The sequence below is a fragment of the Manis pentadactyla genome, chromosome 5, assembly GCF_030020395.1.
Source record: "Manis pentadactyla isolate mManPen7 chromosome 5, mManPen7.hap1, whole genome shotgun sequence".
Lineage (NCBI taxonomy): Eukaryota > Metazoa > Chordata > Mammalia > Pholidota > Manidae > Manis > Manis pentadactyla.
The window spans coordinates 155652709-155673354 of NC_080023.1; the positions used below are offsets into that span (position 1 = coordinate 155652709).

Here is a 20646-nt window from a genome sequence, read left to right on the forward strand (position 1 = left end):
ATCCTTAAGTCATTATTGAATACAAATCCACAGCTTAACAATGTGAGTTTAAAAAGAAAACAGGAGAGCATGCAATTGCTGTAACACACAGGATTAGAAATAAAAGGTAAAAGTACATTTGTTTTGACAGGATTAGAAATAAAAGGTAAAAGTACATTTGTTTTGGTAATCCTAAATATACAAATACAGTATTTACCAGATCTGCCCTGGAGTGTAGCACTATTTAATTTCCAAATACATAGTTATTCAGAAACTTTAAGGAAACTTAAAAACGTTCCAGGCTACGTTCTTGAACATTAATGGATATTGTGTTCTTGAGAAAGCTAAAATACTATATTGTTTTTAAAATTAAATGGTTAAGGGAATAATAAAAGTACCATTATTTTATGTTTCTTTTAATCCCACAGTTGGCTTTTTGATAAAAAGGATGGATGTTAAAAGGAGACTGATTTGACAAATAAAAAACAGTTCCAAGAATGAAAGTTGTCCTCTTGGTAGAATGTTGAAATTTATAACATTTCTAAAACATTTCATAATAGTTACTCAAATAATTCTAAACAGTTTAATCAAGGGTTTCCTGTTAATACTCCTTTTCAAATTAATGATTTTTAGTGTATAGAACTGCAGCTCATTTTTATGTGTTGGTTTGTATCTTTGCTGAATTTTATTCTCACAGTTCTTTTGTGTGGAATTGTTCGCATTTTCTATATACAAAAGATATCATCAGAGATAATTTTTACTTCTTCCTTTCCAATTTGGGTACCTTTTATTTATTTTTCTTGCCTAATTGCTCAGTCTTAGACTTCCAACACCATATTGAATAGAAGTGAAAAGCAGGTATTCTTGCCACCTCGTTCCTGATCTTAGAGAGAAAACTCATTCTTTTACCACTGAGTGTGATAGAAGCTGTGAAATTTTCATGTATCACCTTTGTTATGTTGTGATTTCCTTCTAGTCCTAGTTTGTTAATCATAAAAGGATGTTGAATTTTGTTAAATGCTTTTTTTTTGCATCGAGATAATCATGTGTTTTTTCCATTTTGTTACTGTGTGTCATGTATTACATTGAATTTTCATATGTTGAACCATCTTTGCTTTTCAAGAATAAATCCTATTTGATCAAAAGGATTAAAATATTAACCCTTTTAATGCACTGCTGAATTCAATTTGCTAGATTTTTTTTTTTTTTGAAGATTCTTACATCAAAGTTCCTAGGAGACGTTGGACTGTTTTTCTTGTAGTATCTTTGTTCTGGCTTTGATATCAGGGTAATGCTGGCTTCTCATTACTTCTTAATTTTTTTACTTTCTGACTAGTAAAAACTTTAATGTTTAAAACAGACATAGGAATTCAGACCAATTATATATTAAGTAAAAATTATTTAGATAAGGAAATGAATGACACAAAAGTATGTTTATAATTTATTTTAGTTACAGTTTAGTTTGGATACATATAACAAAACCCCCAAACAGTAGTGGCTTACCTAAGACCAAGTGTATTTCCCTCTGTCATTTAAAAATAGTCCAGTAGGATTTACATGGCACACTAGTAAATAATCCATGGCTCACAGAAGTCATGAGAAATTTAGGAAATATTTTGTGTATTTAATGATAATAAAGCACAACATATCAGTTTGTGGAATTTAACAAAAGTAGTCCTCAGAGGAAAATTCATTGCTTTAAAGGACTAGATTAGAAAATAAGAAGGGTTTAAAATCAGTGATCCCTGCTCCTACCTTAAGAAGCTAGGGGGAGAAGGTTAATGAGACCTAAAATAAGCACAAGAAAGGAAAGAAGAATAAAAGCAGAAATAAGTGAAATAGAAATGATTTCAAACTATAGAAATCAAAGCTAGAAGTTGGATCTTGGAAAAAGACTAACAATGTTGATAACCTCCAGTAAACCTAAGAAGAAAAAGAATAACAGATTACTAGTATGAAAATGAAAGGACATCACTACATATTCTACAGATTTTTAAAGATAATGAAGAGTACATTTTGAACAACTTTATGCCAACAAATCTGATATTTTAGATCAAATGGACTAATTCCTTGAAAGACACAGGTCACCAAAATGGACCCATAAAGAAATAGTAAACCTGAATAGCTGTGTAGAAATTGAAATCATAATTAAACAATTTCCTTTAAAAAAAATTTTGGCCTAAATGGCTTCACTGGTAAGTTTTATCAAAATTATAAGAAATAATAACAGTCCTATTCAAATTCTTTCATAAAATACAAGAAATGGGAATACTTCCCAACTAATTTTATGGAACTTCTATAATCCTGATACCAAAATCAGACAAGAATAGTAGAAGAAAATTATTGACTAATATTTCTGTGAACATTTCTACTAGAGTAGAAGAGAATATAGAAATATTCTGTGAATATTTTTATTCTAGAAGTAAAAATCTTTAACAAAATGATGGCAAATTAAATACAGTAAGATATAAAGGGGATATTACACTGTCATCATGTGGAGTTTATCCCAGGAATGCAAGACTGGTTTAATACACAAAAATCAGTCAGTGTGATTCATCACATTAATAAAGGAGAAAAATCATGATCATATCAAGAAAACACCTGATAAAATGCCACTTTATGATTAGCTCTCAGCTGCCTTGGAAACTTTTCTTACCTGAAAAATAGTATTTACAAGATATACAACTAATATCACACTTGATGAAATACCTCTAAAGATCAAGAACAGGATAAGGATATGTACTGTCACTACTTCCATTCAACATTGTATTGATAGCCCTATAAAATAAGAGAAAGAAAGAAGGTATATAGATTGGTAAGAAAGCAGTAAAAGTATTTTTTTCCAGATAACATAATTACATATTTAGAAAATCATAAAGAATCTAGAAAAAAACTACTAGAAATTAGTAAGTGAATTTAGGAGTGTGCCAGATACAAAGTCAATATAAAAAATGAATTGTATGTCTGTGTTGGACATTTCTGTGTTGAAAATGAAATTAAAAGTAGTCCAGGAGAAAAGCAGATAATCCAGTAGTATGAAGCCTGGGACTATCTTGGAAGCCCCATGGGGTGTCATCAGTTATATAGACTTCTCTCTGTTCAGCCATTCTAGACCATGGCCTATATTCTCAAGGACACCTCATAGTTTGTGATAGCTACTAACACTTCAGCTGTTATAGTCACACTCTAGGCTGGGATATGGAGAATGAGCAAATTGGAAAGAGAAAAAAACCCTTTTCCAACTATCTCAGCTGTCTTTAAAAGAGCTCTCCTAGAAGTCTAATGCAACACTTCTGCTTATAGCTCACTAGCCATAATTAAGTCATGCAGCCACACTGAAATGTAGTCTTTATTCTAGGTAGCAGTCTGCCCAGGGGTTTGATTTAAGGACAAAGGAGAGACTGGATTTGGGCATTACACAAAATTCTCAGATAGAACCTCCTTTACCTAGCCCTGTTAATAATAGAAAATCCCACAATAGTGGTTTTAAAAATATCAAAATTTATTTTTGTCTCTTTCCCAGGAAAAAAAGATTTTTTAATGGTATTAGGAATATGCTGAACTGTAGTATTCTTGTATTTGTCTGCTACTGGGGGGTGTGATATTTTGCTTTCCTTGAATATTTTATCTTCCAAGCAACTACATATGTCATATTAACATTATTTCTCAGAGACAATGGACCCCAGATAGCCTATGTACGGGACTTCAAGGCAAAGGTTCAGTATTTCCGGTTCTGGTGTCAGGTTAGTATTGGGACTATATTTCTGTACTCTTGCTATACCATGTTTCTTATATTACAGTGATGTGAAAATAAGTAACCCATAGATAAACAGGTAAAATGGGAAGCATCACTCTCCCTATCTCCGATTTTTAGGGTAAAGAAATAGATTTATCAGTCAAATAATTTGTGGTGTCCTATGTCCAGAATAATAAATTTGAAACCATTTGAATAAAAAAACATTGTTGCTTTCTTGCCAGTACCCATTAGTTACAGGTTGTAGAACTCTTCAAACAAACAAGTTAAAACATTTTCTGATGTATAAATTGTAACCAGCCCCTTTCATATGTAGCATTTGATATAAATGACATTCATAGATACATAGATACATGGTTATATTAAGAATATTTTTCCCAGATGTAATAAGCTATTTCTGATGTATAAATAAATATTTACTGAATTAATGATTTCTTTTTGGATTCTAAATAAAATTAATGAACTAGTCAAAGTGTTACTATAAGGAATATTTTTGAACTTCAAACTCTTGTAATTAACTGGATCTATGTAAGCAAGACAAAATCTGAATTTACTTTTTGAAGATAAAATTAAGTAAAGATTTATGATTAAGTACTGTGCATATGAAATCTTACTTTCTTCTGTTTCTTATATATCAAATAATGTAGTTAGCATGAGTGCTTACAAATACATGGTTAAATATTACTGAATATAACTTCATGTTCATTGTCTGTTCCTGTAAGCAAAGATAGAAGTAAGTAAAACTTTACCCTTTTGGTTTTTGATAGGCCATTTTAATGGTGAGAATTAACTTAAGTCATTCTTACATTTCAGCAACTGGCCATGCCACAGCACATAAAGATTACAGTGACAAGAAAAACATTGTTTGAAGATTCCTTTCAGCAGGTACTGTTTCATTCAGTTAATAGTTTGAGCCCTAATTGCAAGCCCAGAACTACCTTTTTGTTCTGACAGTTAAATCTAAACAGTTTGGAACTTTCTGATTTGGAATCCTTAAATTTTTAAGTCTAATCTCATTGCCAGCTATGCTTAGTACTTAAAATTTAGGAATATGCAGACAGTTTTACATGTATGTATGTTTGTGCTTTTGAAATGTCGGTAATTTAATGTGATCAGTGAGTTTCAGGTTTTCATATCTAAGTGCATGATTTAAAATAGATACTCAACGTAGGAAAATAGGCTTTTGGTAGATAAAAGTCTGGAAATATCCATCTGAACATTATTAGATGGGTAATAAAGGAAGGGGGAGAGTTTGTTTTTATACTTACTTAAGTGGTATTTTTATAACAAACATGTTACTCTTAAAAAATTTTTTTAATTATGTGAGAAAGAGTAATTGATATAAATGACTTTCATAGATACATAGATACATGGTCTTCATTGGTGGCAGTATGTAAGAAAAGATGTTCAGAAGTAATTAACAAAATTTTAAAGTTGTCCTTATTACATAAGTTAATTTACTACTTACTTTTCTTTTGGAGCCTTATTTACCTAACAGTAATTAAATGTTGTTATTTTGTTAAAGGGAAAATTAAAATGACCAGTGAAAAAATGCTTTAAAATGGAAACATGCAGTTAGTCCTTGTTTTGTGGCCAGATGTGGATGTAATTCCTTATTATCAAGCCCATCATAATTATGGTAGCCACAGCTTCAAGTGCCCAGCTGAGGTACAGTGGGAAAAGAGATTGTCTGAGATAGCTGACAGTAGGTGGCTTCTTGCTTTCAGAAACAGTTGTATTCATTTCCTAATGGAACCTCAGTTATTAACATTGAAGGGAAAAGCCAGTGGCATCCCGCTAAGTAGGAGCAGGTAGCTTTTTAGCAACAGCTTGACCAAGGCCATTTAGAGAAATATGAGCCATTCTCTTCATCTGACTGATATATATGTCTCCAAGGCCATTCTCCATCCCAGTACCTATTCCTGATTTTCATACTTATAACCACTGTGCAGTCACTGAGTAGTCAGTCTCTGGTGGCCCAGTTTCTCAGACCATGACATGCTGGTAGCAGTACTGATAAGATGCAAAACATGATAAAATTGTCCCTTTATCTTTTGACTTCTGAAACCTAAAGGCTTCTGCAGAATGACAGATCAGATGGTGCTAAAACACTTCTAAAATTGTCACTCTAGATTTGACATCCGTGGAATAAATGTCAAAAACTTCTGAGAAAAATTTGATTGATTTGGAAGAGTGACAGATCTGATAGTAAAATTAGCACCAGATTTTTTCATAAATGCTGGATAAAGTTGTTTTGGGTAGTAAGTATTTTTGGTAATGCAGCACAACTGCTTATTGGGAGAAATTGTGGGAGAAAAAAATTCTTTTTCCCTTTGTAGGCTTTTAAAGGGTATTATTCGAATATTCTTCTTCCAGGGAACAGCATATCCCCAGGTATCAGACACAGGGCAAAGGAACAACCAGAATTTCCAGAGGAATAGTCTCATGTTTAGGGGAACAGCAAGAGAGATCACGAACAGGCATAGGATTTGGGAAGCCATAGGTGTAAGGAATAGCAACAAATTAGTTATTTTTAAGCTGTAATAGCTCTCATTTGCATTGCTGTGTATCTAGCTGATAATATTTGTCATACTCATCATAACCATTGAATTTTCTTGAGTAGAATATGAATATAAAAGTGATGTATCAGTTTTTTGGGAACTGAACCCTGGCATAAGCAGATTACTTACTGAGTCTCTCTGGATATTTAAATACGAGAATTCATTCTCACAATTTGTAAAATACAGGCATTTTATCAACTTCTCTCTCTCCAGGCCCTGTCATTTATTTCTAAGAGTAATTAATATTGTTCTATTGGCCCAATTTTAGACAAGTAGTTAAATAGTTTTACAAAGGAAGAACCCAGATGACCTATACATTGTAGCTCTATAATGATGCTGTCCTTCAAATATGAAGATGATCTTATTAATCGCTGTAGTAGGTTACAAAATTTGACTAGTTTTTCCAGGTATTTATAGATTTCCACTGAGAATGAGTTTCCAAAGTTAACTTTATTCTCTCTACAGTCACTTTTTCATTTCCCAATTATTAGCCAACTGCTATTATGTGTACCTTTGGGCTGTAAAAGAAACTACACCTACCCAAACCAATCCAGCCCTGAACCCCCCAGCAAAAAGGACCTGATCTTTGATTGCTGTGGTTACTCTGCTTTAAGCAAGTGAGAGAAGCAACCTTATAAGTCAATAGTAGGATCATTTAAAGGAAAATCATATATGTATACAGTATGTAAAAATATATAGATATAATGTATAAAATATTATGAAACTGTAATGTATTTTCTGTATGCCTGGTGTTGACTAGATCACAAAACACTATTCTATGTCATGAGGAATTTAAGTTACCTATAATGCAGATTTCAAACCTGCAAGTGGTGGAATGGTGTTTCAACAACTGCTTTTTATCAAGTATTTTACCTTATTGTTTTGTAGATAATGAGCTTCAGTCCCCAAGATCTGCGAAGACGTTTGTGGGTGATTTTTCCAGGAGAAGAAGGTTTAGATTATGGAGGTGTAGCAAGGTAGTGATAATATGAATACTCAGAACTTAGTCTCTTTTCCTCCAAAGGTATCATTACACTTTGCTTACAAGTATTATTTTCTCAATCTTACATTTTAGGAAACTGTAGCAAATTATTGTACGTTTATTGCTGCAGCTACAGATTTCCAACAAATTCAGCACTTTTTCTCTAAGGTACTGTTACTTGATTTCATTCAGCGTAACCCTGTGAGATAAAATTTGGTAGGTAATAACAATGTTTAGAGACTCACCTAAGTCACAGAGTTAAGTTGTAGAGCCTGGATGCAAGCTTTGCATCGTCAAACCAGAAGCCAATATTCAATCCACCACCTCATGTCTGTTCAACAAAGCATACAAGGTGCTGAAGTGGTCAGGTCGTTTTTCTATCACAAATTATTGATATAGATAAGTCTCATTCCATTCCCAACTGAGATTAATACATGTTTTGAGAATATAGAAGGTTGTATAAAATAGTTGAAAATTTAATTCTGCTTTTTTAATATTAGAGGTTCAAACCCTAGAAGATAAACTCAAACAAAAAATTGCTTACTCTATAACAATGTATCAGGTTAAAAATTTGCATGGCAGTGGCAGTTGAAAAGACAAGAACTTTGGGGTCAAGACTGGATCTGAATCCTTCTGCACTTAATAGTATGACCTGGCACAAACGTCTTCATTTGTGAAACAAAAATAGTGATAACCTGCTTTCCTAGGATTATTGTGACACAGAGTAGAAATTTATTAATAACCTAGTTCAGACCTTGAGTCTTTGTGTGCTTACTAACTGGTGGCATCATTTTAGTAGTTTTTATTTGTTGTTTCAAAGTTCATATTTCAAAATGTATGAAGTAATTACAGGTAAAAACAAATAAGAGTAGAAACATTTAATTTTGTACAAATTAAAGGTAATTCAGAAGGAGGGTAGTCATTCATTCTTAACTGGAAAATCAGCTAGCAGTATTTAAGTATATGCAGTATTACCACTAGAGACCATGAATTAAAGGAAATCCCAAGACACAAGCAGATAACACATTTATTGCCCCACATCTTTGTCTGCTATCCTACCAGATCCACCCATGTTACAGAGTTAGCAACTATAATCTTATGTTAATATTGGTTGCTATTTCCACAGCATTTGAATTAACACCTCTCAGAGCATTTTTCTAATGAGTGGCTTGAATTAAGTATTCTAGTGCTTCTGTGAAATAGGAATGTTTTTCATACTCAAGATTTAAAAAGCCGTGGTATTTGGTGAGGATAACTGTGGATCTTAATAATAGATGGAATATATTCCTTTTAGCTGCTCTAACCACAAGGGTCAACAGTGAATCTGAACTTGCCTGTGTATAGTATTTCATTGACTCAAGACTACTAATTTTTATGTTTTAACATCTCTGAAATTGGGAAGTATATCATAATTATAACTAGAAAAAAGTTTTTTGTGGCTCATTAAATAGTGGTGCTTTAAAGTTCATGATGTCTTAGATTCTTTGAAATACAATATGTAATGTATAAATATCATTTCTCTAAAATATATATCAGTTTGAACAGAAGTAGTAAGAATCACCATGGAATTAGAAAACTACCACCAGCTAAGGTGTACAGGTTCCTGAGAATTTTGTAGCACTGCTCTGATACGTTGACATGGTTACATGTAAGATTTTTTACCCTAAGTTTTCTTTTGATTTCAGAGAATGGTTCTTTCTTTTGTCACATGAAGTGTTGAACCCAATGTATTGCCTGTTTGAATATGCAGGGAAGGATAACTACTGCTTGCAAATAAATCCCGCTTCTTATATCAATCCAGATCACCTGAAATATTTTCGTTTTATTGGACGGTTTATTGCCATGGTAAGTGCAGGTGGAGAACTGTGTTTACTTTTCTTATTCACCAATACTAATGAAAATTTTCTAAAATGAAATTTCCTCATCACTAAGACATTTCTAAGATTGAGTTTGTTGTATTTTCCCTTTCCCCAGATACATGCCATATAGATACGTATAATATGACGGGAGCTTTTTTTTTAATGAACTCATCTAACGTTCTGAAATACAATGACTATTATAAAATTATCATAAATGATAATTGTTTTCTTCTTGCATAGGCTCTGTTCCATGGGAAATTCATAGACACAGGTTTTTCTTTGCCATTCTATAAGCGTATCTTGAACAAACCAGTTGGACTCAAGGATTTAGAATCAATAGATCCAGAATTTTACAATTCTCTCATCTGGGTTAAGTAAGTTTGTTTCCCTTTAATTTATCAAAATGTAGTCTATATGCTTTCATTATGGCATTGATAACTTACCCAAACTGTAAGCATAATTGATTTATTGAATTCAAATGTTCTGTATTAAGCCTGTCTCATTATTCAGTAAGATAAATTTTATAAAAACATATCCAAGGTCTTAGGCAAAAAATGACTATAGAGCATTATCTTCCCGTTTTCTTACTATCTTCATGTTACAGTTTTATAGTAATTATTTAAGAACACAGTCCTTTAGTTAAAAGCTGTCATATGCTTAAACTAGTGTAACAAATAGTTTTGATGTCATTTTTGCAGAGAAAACAATATTGAAGAATGTGGTTTGGAAATGTACTTCTCTGTTGATAAGGAAATTTTAGGTGAAATCAAGAGTCATGATTTGAAACCCAATGGCGGCGATATTCTTGTAACAGAAGAAAACAAAGAGGAATATATTAGGTAAAAGAAATGTTCCTGCTGACATAGTTTAGCCTTTTATTAGACTGTAGCACATTGATAATTATGTAATATTAGTAGACAGTAATTTAAAAAATAATATCTACCTTTTTACTAATGTCGGGGAGGGGGAATCCTGGGGCAAAATACCTTGAAAAACTGAAATTAGTCAAAGGGAGAAATAAAGTTTAAAACCTGTTTATTGCTTACAAACTACAGTACAGGGCCTTCTTCTCTGCTCTGGAGGAAGCAAGCAAGCCAGCAAGCCAGCCCCTCCCTTTAAACTCTCAGGTTCAGACACACCCTCAGTTGCCCGTGTAATTATTGGTATGGAGATGAACTCTCTCCACCCGTGAGGATACGCAGATGCACTAAAACCTGGCAAGGTATTCTGGAAATGTTACAATTTTACCCACAACTAATTATTAGGAACTGATCGTGTATCCTTAAGAGCACAGTTGATCACTTTCTACCTTACAAGTGCCTTGAGGGAGGAACAAGGAAAGTACTATGGAAAGCCAAAGGATGGAGACATTTTTAATACAAATGTAATTGTGAGGCAAGTAGTTGATGATACTAAGTAAAGCCTTGAAGGTCAAGGAGGATTCATTTATGCAAAAAGGGGGAAAAGTTAAACGCAGAGATATGGAAGCTGGAAAGCACAAGTCACAAATAGTAAATTAGGGAAAAAGTAGCCGTAGCGTGTGGTACTGTCAGGCAACTCAGAGTTGATACCCCATTCTGTCGTGTCCTGCATTTTTTTAGAAGTCAACGAAAATGAGGAATCTGTAGATGATGGTGGAGGCTATTAAGTTATAATAACCTTTAGGAGAACAGATCTACAATCATGTGGTAGATATAGAGGCGAGATTACAAGAAAGTAAGGACTAAATTAAACAGACTGCCTAAATTTGTTTTCAGCAATTCCAGCAGCAAAAATACGAGAGAGAGGACAGATTCTTGTGGAGGCAGCAGCACAGAAGGACTATCATGCACCTAATAAATCTTAGAGAAAATTAGTCTAGTAGGCTAATGGCTTGTATACACCCGTTCTGGTATATTTTCAATTTAACCAGAATTTTGAAGATTTAGAAAGTGATAGAAAAGAATCTTGATCAAACATAGGTTTTATTTTTTTCTTTGAAGGTGGAAGTTTTAAGGGTAGAAATAGTGCTGAATCAATCTTTGAAATACCAATTCTATAACGACCATACCATGTAACATGACATCATTGAAAAGAATCTCAAATTTTTCATGGCAATATTGTAATGTCAGGTAAAATTTATAAATAAATTGATGGTTTATAGTGTATCCTTTTTTATGCTTTGCATTGGTTCATACTTTTAGTCTCGAGTTAATAGTTCATTCATATATATTCAACACCAGTTCTGCCAGGTCAGGGTTAGATTTTGCATATCTGCTCTTGAGTTGCAGTTTCTGGGTCTCTTGCCTGCTCTTCTACTTTTTAAATATTAGTATATCCACTCCACCTTTCTTGTGATTAGTATTTGTGTAGTATCTCTTCCTCCATCCTTTACTTTCAATCTTGTGTCTTTGTATTTAATATAATCCATATATACTTGGGTATTACTGTTTTTATCCAGTATTATAATTGTTACTTTTTTCCCCCTATTTTTAGGGATGATGAGTGGGTTTTCGATAATCTTTACTTTCTAACTGCACTGTGAAGTACACTTGTACATATGGTTGGACTTAAGTCTGTTACCTTGCTGTTTGTTTTTACTTTTATCAATATCCTTTGTTCCTCTTTTCCTACCTTCTTTTGGGTTAATGGAGTAATTTAGCTTTCTTTTTTATCTGTTTTTTTTTAAGCTATATCTCTTTAATTATTTTAAAGTGACTGCTCTAATTATAATAGGCATCCTTAACTTACCACTTATAATTAATATTTTACTACTACTTGTACAATATACGTGACTCAATATAATTTCACTTATCCCACTCTAGCCATTTGTGCTATTTTTGTCATTTTTTATGTGATCAACCCCATACTTTATTATTCTTGTGTTAAGCAAACAATAGATTTTTTAAGAAATTAAGAAAAAAACCTTCTTTTATATCTTACCCCTGTTACTATTTCTGGTTCTCTTCATTTTTTTCCACACATTTATTTTTCCATGTGGAAAAAAACTTAATCCATTTCTATTAGTGTGCACCTGCTGGTAATAAATTCTCTCAGCTTTTATCTAAAAATGTATTTGTCACCCTCAGTTTGGAAGGTTATTTTCAGGAGATTTAGAATTGTAGGTTTATAGTTTCTTTTTTTTTAACACTATCTTTTATTAAGGTGTCATTGATATACACTCTTATGAAGGTTTCACATGAAAAACATTGTGGTTACTACATTCACCCATATTTTCAAGTCCCCCCCATACCCCATTGCTGTCACTGTCCATCAGTGTAGTAAGATGCCGCAGAGTCACTACTTGTCTTCTCTGTGCTACACTGTCTTCACCGTGACCCTCACCCCCCCGACACACACCACGTGTGCCAATCATTAATGCCCCTTAATCCCATTTTCCCTCCCTCCTCGACCCAATCTCTTTGGTAACTGCTAGTCCCTTCTTGGAGTCTGTGAGTCTGTTGCCGTTTTCTTCCTTCAGTTTTGCTTTGTAGTTATACTTCACAAATGAGGGAAATCATTTGGTACTCATCTTTCTCTGCCTGGCTTATTTCACTGAGCATAATAATACCCTCTAGTTCCATCCATGTTGTTGCAAATGGTACGATTTGTTTTCTTATTATGGCTGAATAGTATTCCAATATGTATATGTACCACCTCTTTATCCATTCATCTACTGATGGACACTTAGGTTGCTTCTGTACCTTGGCTGTTGTAAATAGTGCTGCGATAAACATAGGGGTGCATATGTCTTTTTGAATCTGGGATCTTGTTTTCTTTGGGTAAATTCCTAGGAGTGGAATTCCTGAGTCAAATGGTATTTCTATTTCTAGTTTTTTGAGGCACCTCCATATTGCTTTCCACAATGGTTGAACTAACTTACATTCTTACCAGCAGTATAGGAGGGTTCCCCTTTCTACACATCCTCGCCAGCATTTCTTGTTCCTTGTCTTTTCGATGTTTTTGGTTGATCTGCCTTAAAATTCACTGCTCTTAAGCTCATCCAATGAACTTGTCATTTCAATTTCAGACATTCTATAATTTCCATTTGGCTTTAAAAATTTCTCTGCTGAGAATCTCCATTTTCTTAGCCATTTTTTCCATCTTGTCCTATAAATTCTTTAATGCATTTTTAGTAGTTTTTTAAAAAGTCTTTGTCTGCTGACTCCAACACTAGGCCGTCTGTGGGCCTAATTCTATAAACTTTTCTATTGAATATGGGCTACATTTTCCTGCTTCTGTATATATATAGTCATTTTTTATTGTGAATGACACATGGCAAAGACTCTGGGTTCTTTTTACTTCCTCGGAAGAACATTGAGTTTTGTTTTGACAGGCCACTAGATTTAAGGGCAGATCACATTGATCCTGTGGAAGCTGGCTAGAGCTGGCGTGTTTTCCATTTTGACTTTTATCCTAAAACATAACTTATTTCTAGAAAAAACGTCCTTACACCTTACAGTGGAAAGCCCAGGATGTTTACCATGTAACTTTGTGAGATGTAAATTCTTAAATTCTGTCTCTCCAGCACTAGGTAGTTGCTGAAATTTCTGCTTGGGTCTTTGGCCTTCCAGTTGTTGCTTTGCACTCTGTGCCTTGGAGTCTCATCATCCAGTACATGTGTATTTAGGAGTAAGCTAAAGATTTGAAGTAAATTTCTGTGCAGATTTGGGAGCTCCCTCTGTCTTCTTTCTTTCTGGGAGATTTTTCCATTTATTCAAGCTCTCAGTCTTCTGTCTCCTGTGCCCAGTAACTGTTGCTTTCCATTTGAGCTATAGTCCCTCGTGTGTAAACTGGGAAGTTCCCTCAGGAAAAAGCATATTATGCGGATCTGCTCTAGTATACCAACTTGCTTCAAGAATCTCATCCCCACCAGTTTTGTCTGCCTTTGGTTTCTCTCTAATGCCTTCAAACATTTTTTTTTTATAATTTGCCCACAATTTATAATTGTAATCACCAGGAGGATTAGTCCAATATAGTCTGCACTGCTGTTTTTCCAAAATTTCAGTTATCAATAAACTTTAGAATTTTTCTTAAGTTGTAATCAAGTAACCAAATGTCTAAAATACATGTATTTGTGTGCTCATTAAAATTGTTTATATATATATACTATAAATAAATGGAAAAAATAGTTTATATTTGTTGTTGTAATTTTAACTGTTTACACATATATGTAGATGAAGATTAGAAGAAAGTCAAAGTTGAAATGTAGAATTTTTAGTAGAGGAGAATTTTCATTAAAAATATTTTCATTCCAAAAAAAAAAATTGCAGGGAGAAACCTGTAAATTAAAAGGAACTTAAGAGACTTGTAATGTGTGAACCTTTTTTAGATTTTGATTCTAGCAATATGTTTTTTGTTTTTTTTTAGAGTCAGTCAGAATATATGAGCACTGAACATTTAACATAAAGGAATTGTTCACTCTTTTGGTGTTATGATACAACTGTGGTTATATTTTTAAAAAGGGAACTCATCTTGTAGAGATATATACTGAAATATTTATGTATAAATTATGTACTGTCTAGGATATGGATAGAGGCATAATGAAATAAGATTGGTGGTATGTGAGCTAAAGCTGAAATACCTGTACATGGGTCATTATATTCTACTTTGATACATATATTTGAAGTTTTTCATAGTAGTAAACTTTTAAAAATTATTTTTACATTCAGAATTTAAAGGTAAAATCTAAACTTCCTGATAGCTTTTTAAATATTTATTTACCAGAATGGTAGCTGAATGGAGGTTGTCTCGAGGTGTTGAAGAACAGACACAAGCTTTCTTTGAGGGTTTTAATGAAATTCTTCCCCAGCAATATTTGCAGTACTTTGATGCAAAGGAGTTAGAGGTAATGAGTTTATCTTCTATTCTCTCCAGCATGCTAGTAAATAATGCCTTCAGGTGTCCGCTTTCAAACTTTCTCATCCTTTTAGTGGCAGTAGTAGTTTTTATGCTGGCAGCATGTTTGAAGTATCCCCAGTGATTTAAAAAGTTCATAATTATCCAGATATCTAAAAGTATTACCCAAAAAAAGTACTACTCTCAGAATCTCTCTACAATCGGTGAGTCAATTATCTGAATATATGTCTATATGACATCACACATAGATATTCAACCTTTATTAGAAATGTAGATACAATTTTGTATAACAATTTATAAGTCAAAGCCTCCTGATTGTTTTTTTGAAAACTGTTTAATATTTTTATATAGGTTGTATAGTTACTTAAAGAAACCATTTTTTTTTTCATTCCTAAAGGTGCTTTTATGTGGCATGCAAGAGATTGATTTGAATGACTGGCAGAGACATGCCATCTACCGTCACTATACTAGGACAAGCAAACAAATCATGTGGTTTTGGCAGGTTTGTCTCAGTTAATTTCTGTTCGCAGATACACCATGATTTTTAGAAATTGCCTATCATATATGGAGATAAGTTACACAACAAAATGTACTAGTATGTTCAGGCCATTCCACCCGTATACATTATATTAAGTGAACGTAGAATATAGCAGCATACTTTTGAGACTGTTACCAACTAAACAACATATATCTTACACCTTTGCCCCAAGTAGAGCACAAACTCTATATGGTAAGATTCCTCTGCATTTGATCTAAATGTTTTTGAAATTTTAAAGAACTGTCTAAAGTATGGTTTTCATTGTTCATACCTCATTATGAATTACATAATGTTCAGAAGGCTAAACTTAAGAGAAAGACCTAGTTTAGAATCATAATGTTTTCTCTTCAAAAAATGTCTGCTATGAGCAAATGAAAAGATACTCAACGTCACTAATCATTAGGGACATGCAAATGAAAACTACAATGAAGTATCATTTCACACCCATTTGGTTGGCCATTTGACAAAACAAAATAATCATCCTTGGTGAGGATGTAGAGAAATTGGAACATTTTTGCATTGTGGGTGGGAATGTAAAATGGAGCACCACTGTAAAACTGGTGGTTCCTCAAAAAGTTAAGTAATGAATTAATATATGATCCAGCAGTTACACTCCTTGGTATACCCAAAAGAATTGAAAGCAGGGACTCATACACATACTTGTATACCTGTTTCCATAACAGTATTATTCACAATAGCCAAGAGGTGGAGGCAACGTAAGTGTCTGTCAAAAGATGAATGGATAGCACAATTTTACACACACACAATAGAATATTATCCAACCTTAGAAAAGAAAATAAATTTTTTAGACCAAACATGGGTGAACCTTGAGGATATTATGCTGAGTGAAATAAGCCAGTCACTAAAGGACAAATATTATATGGTGTCACTTATATGAAATATCTAGAACAAGCAAATTCATAGAGACAGAAAGTGAACTAGAGGTTACCAGAGACTGGGGAGAGAGGAAAGTGAGGAGGTAAGTTTAATGCATTCAGGAGTTTCTGTTCAGGATAATAAAATTATGGAAGGTAGTGGTCTGGTGGTTATACAACAGTTAATGTACCTAATGCTGTTGAATTGCACACTTAAAATGGTAAATTTTTATGTTACATATATTTTACTATAATAAAAAATAGAAAATTTAAATGTCTGCTATTCATAATAAATAAATTCATAAGAAACAGATAAACCCAGCTGTTGTAACAAATAGGATTAGCATTTAAAGATACTTTACAATAGAGTAAAACTTATTCCTTACAAAAAAGTATTTGGTTGAGCCAGAATACTTGTGCTACCAGGTAGAAAGCATCATCCAGAAACCTAATGTTTTCACTCAGAGTTGTAGGAGTTAAAAGCCGTATAATTTGGCAACACAGAGTTACATCAAAACCTAAAGAACACCGAGAAAAGGAGGTTATTGGAATATATCTGGGTCACAATTCCGTGAGCTTGATTTCATTTGTTCACAAAAACAAAAAGTCTCTACTGACTCAAGCTTTCTGTCATACATAACCACGTGTAAATCCTATAGGATAGGCAGATTTAGGTCGGGATAAAAGGGGCTGCCCTTGAAGAGCTGTTCTTGAGACTGCATGAGCAGGGAGCTCTTAGGCCCAGGGCACCCTAATCTATCTTCCTATAGGGATGTCCTAAGATTTATACGGGGAGAAGGTTGGTGAGGATTTGACAAACATAGTGAGGCTCCTCCATCCACAGTGGTGGGTAGTTGTCATGTCTTAGATCAGACACTAGGAGTTCCTCTAAAATTTGAAATCATCAGTTCTTTCACATGCTAATCATAACATACGAGCTAATATCTCTTTAAATATGCTTTTAACAGTTTGTTAAAGAAATCGATAATGAGAAGAGAATGAGACTTTTGCAGTTTGTTACTGGAACTTGTCGATTGCCAGTTGGAGGATTTGCTGATCTCATGGGTATGTGTACAGGATCACTTTTCCTACAAAGAAAATTACTTACCACACTGCTATTATGTCAGTGTATATATAGCTTATTAGAGATAACAAAGACAAGAACAGCCATTTACTTGACTAGTCACAGTTAACCTGGATTTGTGTAAACTCTTCAATCACTTTGTAGTCCTTACAAGTTGTTAATCTTTTAGGCTAGACCCCCACATTTTAACTCAGTAGCGTAGTAGTCTTTATAAGTAAGTTTATTTGTTCATTCAGTCATTTAGCAAACCATTTTGGTGTCTCCTGTGAGCCAGGTTATATTATACTGTATTTTAATGATGTGTTTACCTCTCTTCCCTATTAATCTGGAGCTTCTCGAGATACAGATTTATATCTTCATCTTTTCATTTCTATAGCGTAGCACAGGGATGTCACACAGTAGTCCTGATTAAAAATGAGCATTGTTTTGAAATGACTGACCTGGAAAATACTTACTTTGTGACTAAATAATAAGAAAACTCAAATATTTCTGTGTTTATGTGGGGTCTGTCCTGATTTTTCCTTTCTCATTTCTGATTCTGTTGATGTGTATAGATTCTCTTTTTCTCTTAATAAATCTAGCCAGGGGCTTATTTTGTTTATTTTCTCAAAGAACCAGCACTTGGTTTCATTGATTTTTTTTCCTATTGTTTTATTATTCTTAATTTTATTTATTTCTTCTCTGATCTTTATTATGTCCCTCCTTCTGCTGACTTTAGGCTTCATTTGTTCTTCTTTTTCCAGTTTCGATAATTGTGACTTTAGACTATTCATTTGGGATTGTTCTTCCTTCTTTAAATATGCCTGGATTACTATATACTTTCCTCTTAAAACTGCCTTCACTGCATCCCACAGAACTTGGAGCTTTATGCTGTCATTGTCATTTGTTTCCATACATTGCTTAATCTCTGTTTTAATTTGGTCATTGATCCATTGATTATTTAGGAGCGTGTTGTTAAGTCTCCATGTGTTTGTAAGCCTGTTTGTTTTCTTTGTACAATTTATTTCTAGTTGTATGACTCTGTGGTCTGAGAAGTTGCTTGGTAAATTTCAGTCTTTTTCAATATACTGCGGCTCTTTTTGTGGCCTAGTATGTGGTCTATTCTGGAGAATGTTCCATGTGCACTTGAGAAGAATGTGTATCCTGCTGCTTTTGGGTGTAGAGTTCTGTAGATGTCTGTTAGGTCCATCTGTTCTAGTGTGTTGTTCAGTGCCTCTGTGTCCTTACTTAATTTCTGTCTGGTGGATCTGTCCTTTGGAGTGAGTGGTGTGTTGAACTCTCCTAGAACGAATGCATTGTATTCTATTTCCTCCTTTAATTCTGTTAGTATTTGTTTCACATATGTTGGTGCTCCTGTATTGGGTCCATATATATTTATAATCGTTATATCCTCTTGGACTAACCCCTGGATCATTATGTAATATCCTTCTTTATCTCTTGTTACTTTCTTTGTTTTGAAATCTATTTTGTCTGATACAAGTACTGCAACACCTGCTTTATTCTCCCTATTGTTTGCATGAAATATCTTTTTCCATCCCTTGACTTTTAGTCTATGTATGTTTTGGGGTTTGAGGTGAGTCTCTTGTAAGCAGTATATAGATGGGTCTTGCTTTTTTTATCCATTCTGTTACTCTGTGTCTTTTGATTGGTGCATTCAGTCCATTTACATTTAGGGTGATTATTGAAAGAAATGTACTTATTGCCATTGCAGGCTTTAGATTCGTGGTTACCAAAGGTTCAAGGGTAGCTTCTTTACTATCTAGCCATCTAACTTAATTCTCTTATTGAGCTTTTATACACACAGTCTGATGATTCTTTATTTCTCTCCCTTCTTATTCTTCCTCCTCCATTCTTTATATGTTAGGTGTTTTATTTGGGGCTCTTTTGTGTTTCCTTTGACTGCTTTTGTGACTAGTTGATTTTATTTTTTGCCTTTAGTTAGTATTTGGTTGGTCTGCTTTCTCTGGTGTGATTTTATTTTTTCTGGTGAAATCTATTTAGCCTTAGGAGTGCTTCCGTCTAGAGCAGTCCCTCTAGAACACCCTGTAGTGGTGGTTTGTGGGAGGCAAATTCCCTCAACTTTTGTTGTCTGGGTATTGTTTAATTCCTCCTTCATATTTAAATGATGATCATGCTGGATACAGTATTCTTCGTTCAAGGTGCTTCTGTTGCATTAAATATATCATGCCATTCTCTTCTGGCCTGTAAGGTTTCTGTTGAGAAGTCTGATGATAGCCTGATGGGTTTTCCTTTGTAGGTGACCTTTTTCCTCTCTCTGGCTGCCTTTAATACTCTGTCATCATCTTTGATCTTTGCCATTTTAATTATATGTCTTGGTGTTGTCCTCCTTGCATCCCTTGTGTTGGGAGTTCTGTGGTCCTCCGTGGTCTGAGAGACTATTTCCTCCCCCAGTTTGGAGAAGTTTTAGCAAATATTTCTTCAAAGACACTTTCTATCCCTTTTTCTCTCTCTTCTTCTTCTGGTACTCCTATAATGCAAATATTGTTCCATTTGGATTGGTCACACAGTTCTCTTAAAATTCTTTCATTCCTGGAGACCCTTTTATCTCTCTCTGCGTCAGCTTCTCTGTATTCCTGTTCTCTGATTTCTATTCCATTAATGTCCTCTTGCACCTCATTCAGTCTGCTGCTCTTAAGTCCTTCCAGAGATTGTTTTATTTCTGTATTCTCCCTCCCTACTTGCTCCTTTAGCTCTTGCAAATTTCTCTGCAGGTCCATCAGCATGGTTATGACCTTTATTTTGAATTCTTTTTCAGGAAGATTGGTTAAATCTATCTCCCCAGGCCCTCTCTTGGGAGTTGTCTGGGTAATTCTGGACTGGACCAAATTCTTCTGCCTTTTCATGGCGATAGAGATAGCTGTAGGCAGGTAGTGCGTGTGTCAGCTGGGAGAACAAAGTCCTTTCTTGTTTTCTGGTCCCCTTGCCCTTCTCCGCTGCCTGTGTTGGTTACCCGCAGTCCTGGAGCAACCTCCGGCTTAATCCCCTAAGCTGCTGTAGGTAGGGTTGCCGTCAGGTTAGCCCAGAGCCCTGTGGGGAGTGGCAGGCACGCTGGGTGTGCTCTCCTGCAAGAACGGCGCCCCTTCACACCTTGCCCCGGTTTCTTCTACCTGCACCGGGCAGCTGCACGCCGGCAGTGACCTTTGGGTCTGGCCTGG

At 34.3% G+C, this 20646-nt stretch overlaps 1 protein-coding gene across 6 annotated transcripts in view; it reads left to right on the forward strand.

Annotated features, from left to right (window-relative positions):
* Nucleotides 1-20646, forward strand: part of ITCH (itchy E3 ubiquitin protein ligase) — a 156666-nt gene that overhangs the window by 126924 nt on the left and 9096 nt on the right. For all 6 annotated transcript variants that reach the window (XM_057502924.1, XM_036902522.2, XM_057502925.1 and 3 more), the window contains 9 exons: nucleotides 3650-3722; nucleotides 4547-4618; nucleotides 7183-7271; nucleotides 8962-9121; nucleotides 9376-9509; nucleotides 9834-9974; nucleotides 14842-14962; nucleotides 15371-15475; nucleotides 17355-17451. In XM_057502924.1, the coding sequence (XP_057358907.1) occupies nucleotides 3650-3722; nucleotides 4547-4618; nucleotides 7183-7271; nucleotides 8962-9121; nucleotides 9376-9509; nucleotides 9834-9974; nucleotides 14842-14962; nucleotides 15371-15475; nucleotides 17355-17451 (992 nt within the window). The remainder of the gene's footprint in view (nucleotides 1-3649; nucleotides 3723-4546; nucleotides 4619-7182; nucleotides 7272-8961; nucleotides 9122-9375; nucleotides 9510-9833; nucleotides 9975-14841; nucleotides 14963-15370; nucleotides 15476-17354; nucleotides 17452-20646) is intronic.